We start from the raw sequence: 18,203 nt of genomic DNA, 5'->3' as shown, positions 1-18,203 counted from the left end.
ACACAAACAATAACAGCACTGTTCACCCAAAAAAGAAAATCACATTATCAGATTAAACAGCATTTTAGTTGTTGTTTCAAAGACCAATAATTACAAAAGTAGACAGCTTCTGGCACCATTTAGGTGTCTAGTAAAATACAAAACATGTTTTTGTTTTTCTGTAAGAGAGCAAAATCCAGCCTCTGTTCCACATTTTTCCCTGTCAGCGGCCGTAGAAGAAACCAAGATATAGTGATGGTTAAAACATAAAAGCAAAGGCCTGTTTTCAGACATGACAGCACAGAAGGACCTACACCAATAGAACATTGCCTAATGACAAATAAAACTACTACTTAATTTTACTAGTATTTAAATCTTATTTTTAACCTTTAACTAAAAAATTAAGTTAAATCATTTAAATTTAGTGTCAATCACCATCATTTTGCACCACTATTTTCAAAACACATATAAATGACACACTTATTATTCATGCATATTGGTTTACAATCATCATTGTTTAAAAATACCGTCACAGAAAAGAATTAAACACCGGTGTTAGAAAGTCATTTGTCTCTTACCAGCTTTAACCATGAAAGTCTTTCATTTTTTTACCCTCTTTTTCCTCTTAATGTCTTTCCCTTGTGGTTTTGTCTCACTCCCACTGGGTCTAGGATCCTCCTTGGCTCTTGGCAGATCACGTACATGGGGCAGGTAATGAATCATCACCTTTTTCTCCTCTTGTACATATTCCACTGTTGAACCCACCTGCCCTGGATCCTTTTTCTCTGGGCTGCTGGTGCTTATTTTCTGTGGGATTGGAAGGATCTCCTCTGGCTTGGTCTCTACAGGGGTCTTAAAAGGCCTCTTCTTCTTTACGGCCCGATTAGCCCATCTCCTCTTAGGGGCCATGATAGGCACTTTTATTTTAATATCAAAATCTTTTTGTCCAAACCTGTCAACAATGGAAAAACAAGCTTTTAAGTGTAATTTTCACGCTGTATAAATTTAGAGTAAATAATGTTTAACACTATACTTCCATGATGCTTTAGATTCTCGGCTCTCAACAGGTGGGTCAGGACCCAAAAGTGAGTCGCAAAACCATTCGCAGTGGGTCACAGATGTGTGCTTGCAACAAGTCTATAATGTGCTTTTATTTTGAAGGATATGTCTCATTGTTTTTCTATCACATCTCTTGTTCCATCTCAAATCAAAATTGCCCCAACCTTGCAAAGCAGATGGATACGCCTGTTTCCGTGTTGCTCACTGGCAAATCTATCTTGCAAAGCTCCCATCTGAACCGTTTGAGCCGGGTTAGAAAGTGACAGGACCAATCAGCGTTGAGCAGCAGGACTTTCGGGTGCAGTGGAGTCGTGAGGTAAGCAAGCAGCAACAAAAGACCGTTGCAATTATGGTGGAAGAGATTAGCGTGGCTGCTGCTAAAGCCCTAGGTTTATCAGAACCTGACCACATTTCTTCGTTAAAAGAAGAACAAAGAACAAAGAACAGTGAGTTGTTTTCTTTTCAAAAACCACAAAAGTCGTGTACTGACATGTCTACAGTCACCATGGTTCGCATTATGCAGCTCTCTATGGAGTTTACTCCTCAGTAGCAGCAGCTACGACGTCACGTTTTGTTGCTCTGATTGGCCCATCAAGATGTGACACACAGAACGTTCATCCACTCACCCTCCGAGTTTTATTTCAAAGGCTCTGCCCTTTCCCAAATGCTGTCTATGGGTGGTTTACCAGATGGATGTGTGAAACAAATCCATCAGGCGTGTCAGGTACAAATTGCCCTATTTTTCATTAAAAATATTTGTTTTCATAATTGAAAAGCTGAGATTTTTGTCATCAAGGGTGTGGCACAGGGTCTTTATGCCCGACCAGTTGAGAACCTCTGCTTTAGATTGTGACAAAATGTGTTTTCACCTCTTTCGAAATAGCAATATCATCAGGTGCTTGTCCAGACCAAACACAGCAAAAGAGAGAAACCCCTGGCAACAGAAAACACACCATGACATGACAACTACATGACAATAAATGCAGGTAAATCTTGTGTGTAATATTTCTTTATTACCCACCTGTCCATAGTTGGCCACAGCGCAGAAGAACTGCAGCTCCAAGTATAGTTTACCAGGAACATGGTAAAAGAGCAACCACAAGCAGCTGGATAAGTTCTGCCATAAGAACAAATAAGAGCGACTTCATCTTTCTAATAGAAAAGAATCACGCAGTTGACAGAAGTAGAACCAGCTGAGTGAGATCAACCACTTTAAACAGTATTAAGTTGCTGTTGTTTGAACAATTTATTCACCAAAACCTTGAAATTTACTGCTTTCAGATAAACCTGCAGTGCTACAGAGGGCACACTGTCAGTAGCTGCGTCTGCATTACATTTTTTGCAAAATAAAAGCGACATTTCTTACATTTCAACTGAGTACAAATTAAACTTTGAATGTGTTTCCCTTGAGGGGAGCTTTGGGCACGAGCCTTGCAATTCTCGTAAAATCTCGGCTGATGAGACTCAAGGAAGCTTGACGCTATAAACCTGTTGCGTGTTGGTACAGGTGTGATTACATCTACAGCAGTTGCCTTGACAATTTTGAACAAAAGACGAAGGTAATGGATAATAGTTCAGGGGCAAGGTCCATATGTATTGCAAAAGCCACGTATACAGGTATAAGTACGATGTTAAGAAAAGTCTCTGTCTCCTTTTCTGTCCATGCCATGTTGTCTCGGATTGAACTGGTCACGTGACACCGTGAGAGCATAAAAACTTTTTAGCAGTATTTGAGAGGTTTTTCCATTACCATTACCATTTTTTAATTGCACTGTTTAGATTTTGCACATTTCTAAGGGCAATGGAAACACAGCTGATGATGCTACCTGGGGTCACAGGGTGTTTCAAACATCATACACCCTCACCCAGACAACCCAACAAAGGCTGATCAGACCCTGTGCCTGTGCCCTAGCAGCAACAGATGGATCTGCCCTCCTTAACCAGAGACATCTTGACGCCTTCTTAGCTGTGTCTGTGGTGGTGGAAATCTCTTTCTTCCTCCTCTCCCACAATGTCCAGTGTCGTATATATGTGCTACAGAGTGACTGCCCTGCAAAGCTTCAACACCCAGCCTCCACGGGCCAACACTTGGCTTTCCAGCCTATTCTCTGGCAGCTGTTTCTCAGTTCCTCATACTTTGCTCTCTTCTGCTTGTGCGCCTCCTTCATCCGTTCTTCCCAAGGCAGGGTGAGCTCAAGCATGAGGGCATGTTTTGAAGAGGCCAAGCATAAAACAATGTCTGGCTGTAGATAGGTCTCGACAATCTTGGAGGGGAAATGCAGCTGCTTTCCAAGGTCTACTTCTAGCCTCTAGTCCTCTAGAATCGAATTGAATCGAATCGAATCAAATCAAATACCCTTTATTGTCATTGCACAGTGTACAACCAAATTTGCTGTGCTTCTCTTAAAAGCAAAGAACAAGAATTTTGGTGTTGTATTGTTTGTCTCCTTCTTTGAATGGTGTTGCTGGTTGGCTTTGTCTTCCGGCAGGTGTTAACAGTGCTGCAGATGGATTCAGCAACTGTCCGGAGGACTTGATCATGTCGCCGTGATTTATTGAGAATTAGTTACATCAACAATTCTGGTTCTTTAATAACATCATACCATAATAAATACCTGACAGATTTCCAGTAGTTTTCCAGAAGACAAGAAGCTGAAACAATATCTCAGCTAACAGAATCTGATTATATGATGCACTCAATATGATAACACAGACAGCTAACACTGACTTCATGTCACTGTAGAAGTGAAAGGTGGTGGTTTACTCACAGCCAGCAAGCTGACAGTCAGAAGCAGACACAAGAGCTCATGACGGGCCACTTGTCCATCAGGAGCCTGACGGAGGTTTTCCATACGAACAAGCAGACAGTCTTTGGACGAGCAGCTGTTCCCCCCTTGACCTGAGGGGGGCATCAGAGCAGATATTGTAAACATTAGCTCTTTACTGCTTGTGATTCTGCAACAGTGCCAAAGGTTCTTGCAGTGTTATAATGTCATTTAGCAGATGCTTTTGTCCAAAGCAAGTCAATTCGCCTTCACCAACAAAGAATGACCAAAGAACCAAGTGCTGGGTCACTCACAAAGAGCTGGGCGCAAAACCTCTCAAAGTAGACTGGGACAGTTCAAGCCAACTGCATATGGTAGACTCATACTTCCACTGGGGACAACAACAGATTAGAGTCTAGCTAAGTGCATAGTGTTTTTGAAAGAGCTGGTTCTTTTGCTCTCTCTTACAAGTAGAAGGGCACTCTGTGGATTGAATGGAGTTTCCCAACCATCGAGGGACAATCGAGTAGACGAGTCGAGCAAGTGATTTAGGACCCTGATATGATGGAATTAACAGCAGCCTTTTTGCTGGCCAAGCATTGTGGGCAAGAGAGAGTGAAGACCTGGGTGAGGGAGGTAAACAGGAGCAGTTTTAGTTACTGCTTTGTAAGCAATGATTAGAGTTTTGAATTTGACGGGAGCTGCAACTGAAAGCCAGTGTAGAGAGATGAACAGTGGAGGAGTGGCATGTGCTGTCTTGGGTTGGTTGAAGACCAGATGTGCTGTTGCATTCTGGATCATCTGCAGAGGTTTAAACGCACATGCTAGGATGTCAGTAATGAGTTGCAGTAGTCAATGCATGATATTACAAGAGCCTGTACCAGGAGCTGTGTTGCATGCTCTGTCCGGTAGGGTCTGATCCTCTTGATGTGAAAGAGGAGAAATCAGCAAGACCAAGCAATCGAGGCCACATGAACCTTGAAGGTTAGCTGGTCATCAACCATGACACTCAGATTCTGGGCCGAAGGTGATGTTTCTTCATCCATTTAGAACAATCAGCGAGGCAGGTTCTGCCATCATTAGAAATGGAGTTTCAGGTACACTGCTCATGCAGCTTGGAATGTCCTGCAGGAGACTTTGTGTCTGGGGAGCTGGTCTCTTTAAATCTTTTCAAAAGTAGATACTGGAGGTAGATGCATCAGTTTTTAGATGTTTTGACTAATGACATTGTGCTCTGTGACTCAGGATTGATTGATCTGATTGTAACGGCTATGTGTCATGTGTGTAACCTTGTTGACTGTGCTGCTGCCTGTCTTGGTCAGGACATTTTTGTAAATAGGACTTTTTTTTTTAATCTCAGTGAGGCTTTTCTGGGTAGGTAAATTTACAAAATAAATCCACTTCCCAGCACTGTTACAATTCGCTGCCTTTCGCCCCCTATTCTTCCTCTGTTACAGCCTCTGATGGCAGATAAGGATGGAACAACTTCCTGCCACCATTTGTCCTCCATCTTTTACATATTTCAAATAAGTGGCAAACCAAAAGCGGTTGTTTTAAAATAAATTCAACCTCAATTTAACAAATTCTGCTTCATGTTCTAATCAGATGTTCGACTAAATTATATTTCAAACTGCAAGTTATGAGTTACATTTTCTGATAGTCCTTGCAGAGTTCTGGTACGTGTTGTGCTATTTACAGCTGAACTAATATCAACAAGCTGTTCTCTGACTGACTACGACTGATTTGATTCTTCATAGATGAAATCTGAAATTATTACCAAACCAACAGCACAGCATACAACACTGAAACTTAAGTGTTATCTGACGCATTTATGTTTATTGTCCCCTCATCTTTTGATAAGAGGAGAGATAATCACATCATCCCCTTTAAGTGGTAAGAGATGAGCCTCACACATACTAATCTCTGAATTGCTTTAACAATCAGATGACCTATACTTTTCTAGAACTATTTCTCTGAGTTGCTTGGAGTGTTCTTTTGTTTTCATTGTGTAATAGTAGCCAGGAATATTGATTACCTGACTGACAAACTGCAATGCAGTGTGGTGTAGTTACGTATGGCAAGTTAGCTTTGTATCATACTAAAATATTCTAGCCATAGTATACAGTACATCTGACTCTTCTTGCATACACCAAATTGCATACTATGAATTTAGAAAGAACTTCATACTTAATTTGATGCCATATTCATTATGAATAGCATCATAGTACATGGTTTTTGTTCACAGCCAAGTCTATTTTTTGGATTATTGAAAAAGGCAGCTTTTTTTTTCATTCACTACCACAAGCCAAGTACCTCCTGTATTAAAATGACACAGAAAATGCAACATCACGTTTTCTTTAGCTCCAGACTGGATTATCATAATACCTTAATATCAAGCTGCTATAATAAGCTTTATAACTCCATAAATCTACTTAAGAAGTGTACCTCTGGAAAGCTCTCCTGATTGACTGACAGGTTCAAAATTCGTCTGGATCACTGGTTCAACTTCAGTTCCAAGAGTCTCTGCAGAGGGTCCTTCACTAGCATTTTCTTGCGGGGTCCTGTTTCCTTTGCTGAGACATACAAGAGACCCTCCTCCCAGCAGTATACTGAGGAAAGCTACCACTGAGGTGCAGATTATCTGTGACAAAAAATAAATACAGACATACTAACTGTAAAATAATTCACTTAAAAGTATTTAAATGTCTATCCTAAAAGTCAAGAATGATTTCTGATGCTGTTACCTGCTGCTTGCCATAAATGAATGTTGAGTCCATCGTGTCGGATGTTTTTTCCCCAGAAAAGAGTAACACAGCTGTTATTAAAGCTGGAACCCTGTTAATAGAGAAAGAATAATTACGCAGCCCTTTTGTTTAGGGATTAATATTAGGTGGTAGCCAAACCACCTCAGTACATCTTCGTCCTCTTTGTAAAGATTTGCTTGAAATCTCTGAGATTAGCCTCTGTGTGTCATCAGTAGCCTAAAGCCATTATAGCAGCTTCATTGACTAGCATTACTGGATCCACTTTTAACACATGATTTGATGTAACTTTATTATAAGATTCAAATCTATCTTCTCTGCTTTCATTCAGAAAGTTATATCTGTTGACACAACTGTTAATGGGGCAGCTCACAGATAGACCATAACACAGTTGGCCAGACAGTTATACACCTGTATCTTGTACTAAATCCCATGTATAAATAAAGTCTTGGTTTCACAGGGAAAGGGGAATGCTACTACTTCATATTGCCAACAGCAACTGGCCTGAAAGCCTGTTATCAAACAGTAAAACCAAGCTGTGATGTCCATGACATCATGTGATGTTTGGTATTGTCAGCCCGAGTGTCTCCAGCCTGTGGCTATCAGTGCAGCTCCCTGATTAGAGTAATGTCACACACCTGGGCTGTGGAGGTTATTCAAGCTCCAGCAGTCACACACTCTCTGGGTGTTTTTCAAACCGACCACTACACACTCTCCCTACCCACTATCCCTCCGTTTGCGCGTCTTCACGGAGGGTTCGCCATATTAAGTTTGTCCCAAACCAATTAGCGGGGAGTGGTAGTGGACTATAAAACCCTCCACCAGCGAGTCTGCACTGATGCCGACTCACCGAACACGTGCGTCGCTCATTGTGTCCGGTGGTGATCATGGAAGAAGCAACCTTCAGATGTAAGTTCTGCTCAAGTGCCTGTACAAACACTGTTAAACTAAGATAAAGATGGTCATACAGACATTTACAACTTCAAATGTACATGGTATTGAGTATCAAATGAGGGCCTACCCTGCATTAGTCCAGAAAACGGCTGATGTGTTTATTTTATTGTTAAGTGTTTTTATTTACAGGGACTGTTTTATTGTTTTTGATGTCTGTGAAATTTCAATACAAACATAAGTTACAAGAAAAAAGAAGCTTTTTGCTGCTCTGACATTAAAATATATTATCCTTGTTTTTGCATTAATTTCGGACAACCTGTTCTATGACATGATGATTAAATTACAATAAACTGAATTAACATTAAATAGTACATTAAAGGATAATCATTTATTAGTTAAAACTAATATAATTTACTAAAGAGGAAGAAAATTAATATTATATTAATATAACATTAATATTAATATATAATATTAATATTAATATGAGCTACAAAAAAGAAAAAAAAACTCAAGCCTTAGACACCTACGCCTTCTGTACGATCTAATCCACTCATTTTCTTGCTGCTGGATCAATGCAATAACAGCCGCTCCCGCAAGATGCGGCTGCGAAGCCATAGTTCCTGTTTCCGGCTGAGAGAGGGAAGTTTGTCCCCAAGCTTGCCGCTATATATATACCCTACACCTTGACGAAGGGGACTTCACTCAGCTGCGAGTGTGACTTCTGATGGAGTGCACTCCACCACGGAGGGGGAGGGTGTAGGGGTTGATTTGAAAAAACACCCTCTCTCTCTGACCTGGCCTCCACACATGTATATCACACTTTGGTTTAGTTATGTTAGATTAAGTTGAGCTTTAGTTATGTTCTCATTTCACAACATTTACACAGACTTGAACTTCATTCATGCACAACACACACTACTGTCTTTACTTGCTTGAAATAACTTTAGGTAATTTGGTCTAATTTGGTTTAATTAGAGAATTGTTTGATTTGGTCTGATGTGATAAAATAAAGACTTGTTTAAAACTTTGCCATGGTTTTGTCTCCATTTTTTATTGTGACCACCTGAGCCAGATCATGACACAAGCACATAAGCATTTCCAGCCACCCCAAAACTGTTGATTTTCAAACTTTCACCTAGAAGCCCCATCTACAAAGCCATTTCAGCCAGGACCACTTTGTCAAGAAACACACATGATTTGCTGTTATAAATATTTTTCTCCTTATTGGTCGTTATTAGTTTGCACTTATTGCTGTTGTTATGTATGTTCTGTGGTGTGGCTGTTCTAGGATTCCCCTGCCCTTCCACAAGCCTATGTGTAAAGTATGAAGAAGGAACAGCACATGTTTCTGCTCTGCCTGTGCCTGCAAGGAGAGAAGCAGAAATAAACCCAGAGCAAAGCAGGCATCAGTGACAACAAATTACATTGCTTAAGTCAGATGCAGAATAAAGGAGGAGCTGGGTTGGAGGAGGGTTGCAAAAAGAGGCTTGCAGAAGGAGCAGCAGAGACTAGCAGAGAGTAGCTTAAAAAAGGCAGCATGAATGTGATTAGCCAACTCCATACTTAGGCCCTGTCCACACGGAGACGAATTCACGAGTATATGCATTTTTTGTCATATAGGCATTTCATCCACATGGAAACGATTACGTCACACACAGCGTAGGCCACTTAACCTGCGTATTGAACCAAAACAACAATGGCGGATTACAGGGTTGTGTTTGTGCTGCAGAAGCTACTGAGCTTATTATGGCTTTTACAGCAAAATCTGAAGCTCCTTTACCACCACCCGAACAGAACATACCAAATTTTTTCTTAAATCCAACACATAGAACAACCGGGAGGGCAACTAGAAGAAAGTCTGTGTCAGTTTTCTGTGATCTTCTTCTCTCTTTTGGTGCATTTCCGTGGCAGCAATACAGTGCCACGTACAGGCTTGGCATATATACTACAGCGTTTCCAGTCGTTTTCATTGGTTCCATGCTTACGTGGACATTTCAAACAAACAAACAAACTATCTCGTATTTATGGAAAACTTTTTCAAAACGAAACGGATATATAACGTTTTGTCTCTGGACAAGGCCTTTGAAGTGAAACAGCTAGCCATCAGCTGATGAGGGCTTGGATCAGCTGATCTAAATTATATGGCAGAGCTCAACTCTGTGGTCTGCCTGAACTAATGCTCTCAGTATATCCCAGCATCCAGGCAGTCATCTTAGCTGGTCTTATACACTTATCATTACAAGTTACTCATAGAACTGAAATACACTGCCTGGCCAAAAAAAAAGTCGTCACCTGGATTTAACTAAGCAAATAGGTGCGAGCCTCCTATTGGATAATTACTGCATGGGCGATTATCTTTCAGCTGGCAACAAGTTATTTAACCCCAGCTGATGCAATGAGTAACTTCTCATTTCTTAAACAATGGATTTTTTCTTCCCTAATGGCATGGGCATATTCCAAGATGGCAATGCCAGGATTCATCAGGCTCAAATTGTGAAAGAGTGGTTCAGGGAGCATGAGACATCATTTTCAAACATGGATTGGCCACCACAGAGTCCAGACCTTAACCCCATTGAGAATCTTTGGGATGTGCTGGAGAAGGCTTTGCCCAGTGGTCAGACTCTCCCATCATCAGTACAAGATCCTGGTGAAAAATTAGTGCAACACTGGATGGAAATAAATCTTGTGACATTGCAGAAGCTTATTGAAACAATGCAACAGCGAATGCGTGCTGTAATCAAAGCTAAAGGTGGTCCAATGAAATATTAGAGAGTGTGACCTTTTTTTGGTGGCGACTTTTTTTTGGCCAGGCAGTGTAAAAAACAGAACTAAAATACCTATGCCTTTGTGGAAGTCGAACTGTATGTCATATTCAGTAGACCCAAGTATCAGCTTGTAATTTAATACGAACCCATATGTTCTCTGATCACTCTTCACACCTCATTTTTTGACCAGGAAACAACATAGGAATGCAAATGTCGAATGTTGATTGTATGTGTATGTCTTCCCATGCATACTGTACTGCATGTGACCAAATGGTATCTTGTCAGTCTTCTTTGATCCCATACTGGAGTTTTGTTACACCCAAGCCTGCTTAAAAACCTCCTCTCAAACCTGCTCAGGAGCAGAGAACCTTGCCAGCCATGCTGTGAGTTTCTTCTCTCCACTACGCAGTGAATAAAACTCACTTGAACCAGCCACAGAATTTGGACCTTCACTTATTTCTTCATCGCCTTAAACTTCCTGCCTGCTAGCTTCTGCTTCTGGTAGTTTTACATCGTCACACTAACCATCGTCCATCAAAAAAATTACATACTAGGACACAGCTCATCTAGACACAAAGGCACTTCTGCCCATCCTGACAGTTACATCCCAATCCCTGGACTTTGTGTAATATTATTTTGCCAGCCATAGGGTGGCCAAGTCAGGAGTGGCCATTGAGGCATCACCCCCGCTTCACTATCTGGTTATGAAGAGGATACCAAGTGCCAAATAAGCAACAAGCTTCCAAACAGTTCAGGTATGCAATAGCTTTTACTAACAGAAGCTATTCACTGTTGGCATCTGCTAATTGAATCTGTAGTGTTCATGTGTTTTCAGTTAACCCTCAATATCCTCAGTTTGATACAGGAGATGCGTGAGAGAGATGAGGCATAATCATGCCTTCATGCCAACATATTGCTTTTTGACCAAACTGCCTAACACTGTTTCTTTTTTCTTCCCCTGAGCAAACACAGTAATGCAAATCGTGCCAAGCGCATGCCTTACACATTTATTTGGACCAAACGAAAAGCTTTAATAAAACAGATCAGCTGTTTGCGCCAGGGGCAAAAACTTCCAATGGAAATCTATTACAAAACAGCTGCTTCTTAAGAGGCGAGTCTGTGCCATTTCTTCAGCCCACAGTATTACAGGGCTTCAAGTCAAATCTGACCTATGTACTCATTCATTGCAAACATCCTGGGAGGTGTTTAGAAGTGTATCCAGCCAAAATATACATTGGGCTGCTGGTATCTCAGCTTTATGTCTGGCATTGAGTCTTAACGACAAGCTTGTCTGGCAATATGGGAATCACTACATCCTCAGTAGTTTGATGCTAGGAGAATGGTTAAGCAAACTTTAAGTTACAGAGAAATCCCAGGTTCTCTGATAACATGAGTAAGGTATTTTAACAGACCACTGAATGATCTGATGATGCTGAATTCTCCCCGACGGGCAGTGTCTCTGCTCTTGATACAGTCATGTCTGTCAACCAATCTGGCTTGCATAACAGTACTGGACTTACAGAGGAACAACATCCATGCGAATCCTACTCTTGTGCAAGCACTGTGGTTTTAAACTCTAAGTGGACCAGATGAACTACTTTACTTTGATTTAAATTAGTTATATTATGGAAATGACTCACCCCCACCCTGCAAGGACCAGCATGCCTGGTGAAACTTTCAGATCCCCAAACCTCTTCATGAGCACAAGAGAGAGAGCTATTATGGCTGAAAAAAGGAAAAAATAGCAATCAAAGCATTGATTTCAGATATCTATGAGAAAAAATGTTCACTGCAGGATTAATGTGTCTGTTTTCAAATGTTCATAGCATACCTGGCCATACATATGTGCTGTAAAGTGAGGTACAGAGTATGGTGAAAGTCAGGACCTGCCCGACAAAGTTGTCCATTGGAGCCACATAGGTCCAAAGTATCATCCCAATGCAGGTTATAAACTTGTCAATATAAAAGCCATAAGGTAAAGGCAAGTTTCACCAACATACAGATCTGTAGTGTCAGTTGAATAAAGTATGTGCTCACCTGTGCTAGGAAGAGGTTAGCTGTTAGCATATGAGGTAGTCTTTTGACTTTCTTAGTCAAAAAAATAACAGCAAAGGTCCAAATCTGTCAGAAAAACACAGATTTCAAATTAAGGACTGTTCAAAGGTAAGTACACTTATTAATCATTTAGATACATCATGCAGCAGACTAGACTCATTCTTCTCCAAAAATAAGGCAGTATCAGATCTTTCAACAAATTATTTTTTTCTAAATAGAAAGACGACAACAACCTCTTCTAAAGGGCCTGTAAAAAGAATGCATTGCCTTGGATGGTTTACCCTTATCATTATTTCTTTTTTTACATTTTTTAACTCTTTCATGTCAAAGTTAAAACAGATTTCTATAAGGTAATGTGAATTATATAAGTGGCTGCATAAATATTCACCCTATTCAAGTCAGTATTTAGTAGAGTCATCTTTGCTGCAATCACAGCACCAAGTCTGTGTAGATAGGTCTCAATCAGGCTTGCACATTTGGACACTGCATTTTTACTCCATTATTCTTTGCAAAACTGCTCAAGCTCTGCCATGTAGCAAGGGGATCAGGAGTGAACAGCCCTTTTCAAGTCCAGCCACGAATTCTTTATTGGATTAAGGTCTGGGCTTTGACTCGGCCACTCCAGAACATTCCTCTTCTTGTCTTTAAATCATTTCTGTGTAGCTTTTGCTGTTTGCTAAGGGTCAGTGTCTTTCTAAAAAAAAAAGTCTCCCAAGCTGTAGTTCTCCTGCAGACTGAAAAAGATTGTCCTCAAGGATGTTCCTATACTTTGCAGCATTCATTTTACCCTCTACCCTTACAAGCCTTCCAGAGCGGGCTGCCGAGAAGCATCCCTACAGCATGATGCTGCCACCACCGTGCTTCACAGTGGAGTTTGTGCTGATGTGCAGTGTTTGGTTCCATCTGATGGCCAAAAAGCACAGTTTTGATCTCAGCAGACAAAAGAACTTTCTCCCACTCAACCATAGAGTCTCCCTCATGTCATTTGGAGAACTCTAGTCTGATTAAATATGGGTTTTCTTCAACAGTGGCTTCTCTTTCCCAATCTCCCATGAAGCTCTGACTAGTAAAGAGCCTGGGCAACAGTTGTATGCAGAGTCTCTCCCATCTCAGCTGCTGAAGCTTGTAACTCCTATAGAGTAGTCATAGGTGTCTTGGTAGCCTTTCTCACTAGTCTCCTTCTTGCACGGTTATTCACTTGCGAGGACAGCCTGATCTAGGTAGATTTACACATGTGCCATATTCCTTCCATTTCTTGATAATGGATTTAACTGAACTCTATGGGATGTTTAGTGGCTTTGATATTTTTTTTAATCCATTCTCTGACTTAAACTGCTCAATAACCTTTTCTCTGAGTTGCTTGGAATGTTTCTTTGTCTTCATGATGTAATGGTAGCCAGGAATGGTGATGAACCAGTGCACGAGTGTACCGGTCCTTCCTTCCACCTTCCATGTGTCTTTAAAATACAATCACTTGGGACACATTTTGCACATTTCTGCACTCAGGTGATCCCCATTTCACTAATAAGGACCAATTCTTCAGACCTCTGTTAAATTAGGCCAGTCACTTTAAAGGGGGTGAATATTTATGCAGTCACTTATTCTACATAACATTTTTATTTAATTGAAATTACTTTGTGGAAATCTGTTTTCACTTTGACAATAAAGAGTCTTTTTTGTTTTTTTTTTTTCCTGGTCAAAACAAGTCAAATCATCTTTACCATGATTGATTTAAAAAATCCGTAAACGATCAAAGGGGGTGAATACTTCTTGAAGGCACTGTAGTATACACTAATATTTTGTTGTGATTCACCAGTAAAACTATGCTCAGTATGCTGATGTTAAAGCTGACACTCTGCAGTGAAGCCATCACAAGCTGCCGATCCATTTGACGGATTGACAGTAACCAGGCAGAAACATACATGATTGGAGCTGAGAGAAAAGTGCTGATCACCATCCCAGAGGTTACCTGTTAAAAGACAGAGCAACATTATTGTTGAGTGAGTTTCAGGGGGAAAGTTGATCAGAAGAAGTAAGAGGGTTGGCAAACTGATGTAAACAACTCACAACTTCAATCTCTACGTTATAATAGACAGCATAGATGGCCACACTTGGTGCAGTGGGAAACACTCCATAAAGAAAAGCATAATTGGAGAGGCTGGAGTGGTTCAAAGCGCTCACGTTGGTATGGTCCAACAGATCCACCATGTTCTTGCAGATCAAGGGCATTAGCAACCTGAAAGTCACATGAAAAGATAGGTGTTTGATGGATGTTGCAAATAATGATAATTTAACTGGTAATTATCATGCATTTATATAAAAAGAATTATTTAGGTGCAGTGAAGATATTTACTCACAGTTTAGCTGTAAGAAGTAACACCAGTATAACAAATGTGGACCTGGTCAGTTTCCGCATCTGACCCACCATGGACAGACCCAAGTAGAAAAGAGCTGCTCCACCAAAAGAGTCAGCCAAGCAATCCACAAATTCATTCATGAATGGAGGAATATTGTGCTGCAGAAGGATGTGGGCAACGAGGCCGATGATAACCATGAACACTATAGGGTTTTTCAGGACCTGCAAAATTACAATTCCCACGATCAAAAGTTTGCTCTGCTGGTGAGTTTCTTGATTCTTCCATTTCTGGATCTCACAGAAGGCAAAGCCGATGGGGTTGAGAATCATCAGTGACACAGGTGCCACCAGGTAGATGTACTGGGGGTAGTATAGGTTTGTTTTCTTGTAAATGGCCTCCACTGTGGATAAAGATAAAAATAAAAGGCTCAGACCTAGGAAGCACATCTAGCATCTGACTGAATATAGGCTATATGATTCTTTAGAAATATTCCACATTAACATGATAAAAACGTGCATAAGAATTTTGCTTTATGTGCAGTTTCATTTGTAAACAGTTGCACGTGTAACCCTGGGATATTATGTAGGCCAAGCCCACTAATAGCTTGTGACAACCTGTAAAAAACAACTAAATCTGAGTAAGAATAGGCTCCTTTAATCCCCCTAACAATCAGCAAGTGGAACACCTCTGTGCTTTAACATCAGGTAATAAGCATTATAGGATCAGAGAGGTGTTGTTTGTTCTTTCCTCAAATCCTCTTGTGTAAGAACAAATAATATGATTGCATGTTTCACACTTACCTATGGGATATCCCAGAGCAAAATCATTGCTTTGGGTTGCAAATATTGAGAAAATCCCAGCCTGGCTGAAGCGGTCATGAGGGCTGGCGATTATCAACGTTAGGACACACACAATGAAAAATACACACACTTTGGCTATGAGGATGCTCCACAGGAATGGCCAGATGACATTACCAAAGTCCAGCAGGACCATGTTCTTGAACAGCAGTGCAGGGAGGGCAAACTTGGAGACAAAATTCCCCAATCCTTTAGCCTGGGTGGAGGTGATGATGTCTGCTCTCCCTGCGACGTATCCGCATATTATTATTCCAAAACACTCCAGGAGAGCCGGGAGGAGCTTGTCAATGGACATGGTGGCTGAAGCGGGTCTTCCTCCTCATAAAAAGCTGAAGCTGATGCTAGCAGTCTGCTCTCATGCTGTCGGAAAAGATCAAAGGAGTTAGCCGTTACAGCCGTTAAACGTTAAACGGTCACCTCAAGTTAGCAAGATAGCACTTGCAGCTAACTGCCTTATTTATATTTTTAGAAAACTTAATACGACTAAAATGCGGCTGTTAGTTGATAACTGAGCCTCAATCTGCTAATAAATATAGTAAATTTAGCTATTACTCACCCCTGAAGTGTTTGTGCCCTCATGTGCTGGTTAAGCTTCAGTCTACACAATGGTCCAAAGCCTTTTGGTTCAGGTCAGAGTTCCCCTGCATTATCCAGGTCACCTCAAGAGGAATTAGTTCAACAATGGAACAAACTCCTAATTTCCTCCGCAGGAAAAACACAAGTGAAGTGAGTGAGTGGCACCTGTCCTTCAGGCTTATGGCAGGGCCGCCCATAAATAAGATTAGGTGTGGACTAAGATCAAAATGTCTTTCAGTGTGTGTCATACTATGGAGGTAAATCCATGCCAAAAGTTTTGTTAACTTGAAAAAAATAATTGAAAAAAAAAAAAAAGATTTGAAGCTGAAAGTTTATGGTTTGTTCCTAAATTTGAAATAATACAAACACTGAACTGAAACTAAAAATAAGGTGGGTTTTTTCAGTTGCAGGTTTAATGTTTTCACATTCAGATCTTTTTGTTTCGCATTCAAATCTATTTTTCTTGGGTTCAGATTTTTTTTTCACTTTCAGATCGTATTTTTTCAGGTTCAAACTTTGTTTTGCCCTGTTCTGGCATGGGGGCGTGTTCTGGACTGAGAAGGGTGTGGAATTGTGAGCGACAGCATTGCAAAGAGGCTCAGAGCCTTCCCCAATTATGCTGACCTCAGGAAATGTGGGTACTTTGACATAAAGCAACACTTCTTATACACTGTATTCTAATTAGATGTAATTAAATGGATGTTGCGGAGAAAATTAGCTGTTACAAGCTGTTTTAGACAACTCTTGGCAATCAGTTATCTATTAAAACATTTAAACATGTGAGATTGTTACGTTTATCACCCATACTTAAAAAAATAATTTTTCCACTTCTGTATGCCCCCCATGCCAGAACAGGGCCCAAAGTTTGAACCTGAAAAAAATACAATCTGAAAGTGAGTTTGGAAAGTCAAAGAGACAAAATTCAAATTCATGAATTTAAAAGCAACAATATGAGTTAAAAATGTGAATCTTAAAGGGGACATATTTTACCCATTTAAGACAAGTTTATATTGTGTCAGAGGTCCTTAAAACATGCCTGTGAAGTTTGTTGCTGAAAAAACACTCCAGTATTGGATCTTTACATGTCTAAACACCTCCTCTGTTTAAGCCCTGCTCAGAAGGAGCCGTTTACGTGTCTGTGGCTTTAAATGTTAATGAGCTATCTGACGCCACCCCTGACCACACCCCTCTCACACAGGACATGGATGTGGCTTTCAGTATCAGGGGAGGAGGGCGGAGCTTTCTTCCAAGAGGGGAGGGCCAGCCAAACCTGGGGCAGTGCTAACTCCCCACATGACATCATGAGGGGAAAATCTGGGAACGGTTTGTTTTAGCACACTTTTCTGAAAGGTGGAAAAAGAGAGGAGGGGAGGGAATAGATTTTTCTGGTACTTCAGGGGACTGTAGACAGGCCATGGGCACATATTTTGTTAGAAAAGTCTGAAAAAGTGCATAAAATGTTCCCTTTAAGGATAAAAATATGGGATTACACAGCCAGTTAGGGGTTGAAATGGTCATAATATGAGTGGGAAAAATGAAATAATGAGTTAAAAAGGTCAAAATATGACTTAAAATTTAAACTGTGAATCTGAAAGGTCAAAAAATGATATAAAAGTAAAAATCCTGAATTGAAAAGGTCAAAGTATGGAATAAAAAGTAAAAGTCATAAGTTTGAGTCATAATTTTGAGAAACACAAAATGAAAACAATTTTTCTTTTCCTACATTCCTGCTGTTTTGTCTTTTGATTTTACTTTTTCAGATTTTTATGACTTTAACAAGGACATTTTAAATCATCATGGTTGAGTTTACATTCTTATACTGGAGAAAATCCAGTTTTAGATATTTTTTCATAGCACCACTTATGTTCTAGCCTTGTGTTGCCTCGTCCATACTTTTTTTGAAGTTGTGTTGCTGCCATCAACTTCAAAATGAGAACATATTTTAAACGAAATGGTAAAATATCTCAGTTAAAACATCTGATATGTTGTTAATATTCTATTGTGAATAAAATAACCATCCTTTATATTCAAGAAATATTTAAAAATGTGCAACATAGGTGTCACAGTCATCAGGGAGATGAGATTCTTACATAACACTGAGTAAAACTGCACCTCTACATTAGTCCTTCTGAGA

The 18,203-nt window shown here is 40.3% G+C and overlaps 1 protein-coding gene across 1 annotated transcript; it reads right to left on the bottom strand.

Annotated features, from left to right (window-relative positions):
* Positions 1-579: 579 nt before the first annotated feature.
* On the bottom strand, positions 580-16,188 carry LOC121522235 (integral membrane protein GPR155-like). The gene is made up of 14 exons (XM_041806388.1): positions 16,050-16,188; positions 15,437-15,853; positions 14,637-15,036; positions 14,347-14,515; positions 14,093-14,248; positions 12,262-12,345; positions 12,056-12,176; positions 11,865-11,949; positions 6,548-6,638; positions 6,249-6,444; positions 3,807-3,937; positions 2,060-2,155; positions 1,908-1,972; positions 580-931 (listed from the first exon to the last, which is right to left on the bottom strand). Exons 2-14 carry the CDS (start codon positions 15,786-15,788, stop codon positions 580-582), a joined length of 2,298 nt encoding a protein of 765 aa, XP_041662322.1. The 5' UTR covers positions 15,789-15,853; positions 16,050-16,188.
* Positions 16,189-18,203: the final 2,015 nt, after the last annotated feature.

This window comes from Cheilinus undulatus, linkage group 15 (assembly GCF_018320785.1).
Source record: "Cheilinus undulatus linkage group 15, ASM1832078v1, whole genome shotgun sequence".
Classification (NCBI taxonomy): domain Eukaryota; kingdom Metazoa; phylum Chordata; class Actinopteri; order Labriformes; family Labridae; genus Cheilinus; species Cheilinus undulatus.
The sequence above is the reverse complement of the archived record's forward strand: the minus strand, read 5'-3'. Positions and strand labels throughout refer to the sequence as shown.

What these genes read in the sequence shown, in the direction of transcription:
- LOC121522235 (XM_041806388.1), bottom strand. Translation starts at nt 15,788, where the DNA reads ATGTCCATTGACAAGCTCCTCCCGGCTCTCCTGGAGTGTTTTGGAATA. An exon ending in TACTGAGCATAGTTTTACTG is followed by an intron (nt 12,346 to 14,092) that starts GTGAATCACAAC and finishes TTTTTCTGACAG; the next exon opens with ATTTGGACCTTTGCTGTTAT. An exon ending in ATATTGCTATTTCGAAAGAG is followed by an intron (nt 932 to 1,907) that starts GTGAAAACACAT and finishes CATTGTTGACAG; the next exon opens with GTTTGGACAAAAAGATTTTG.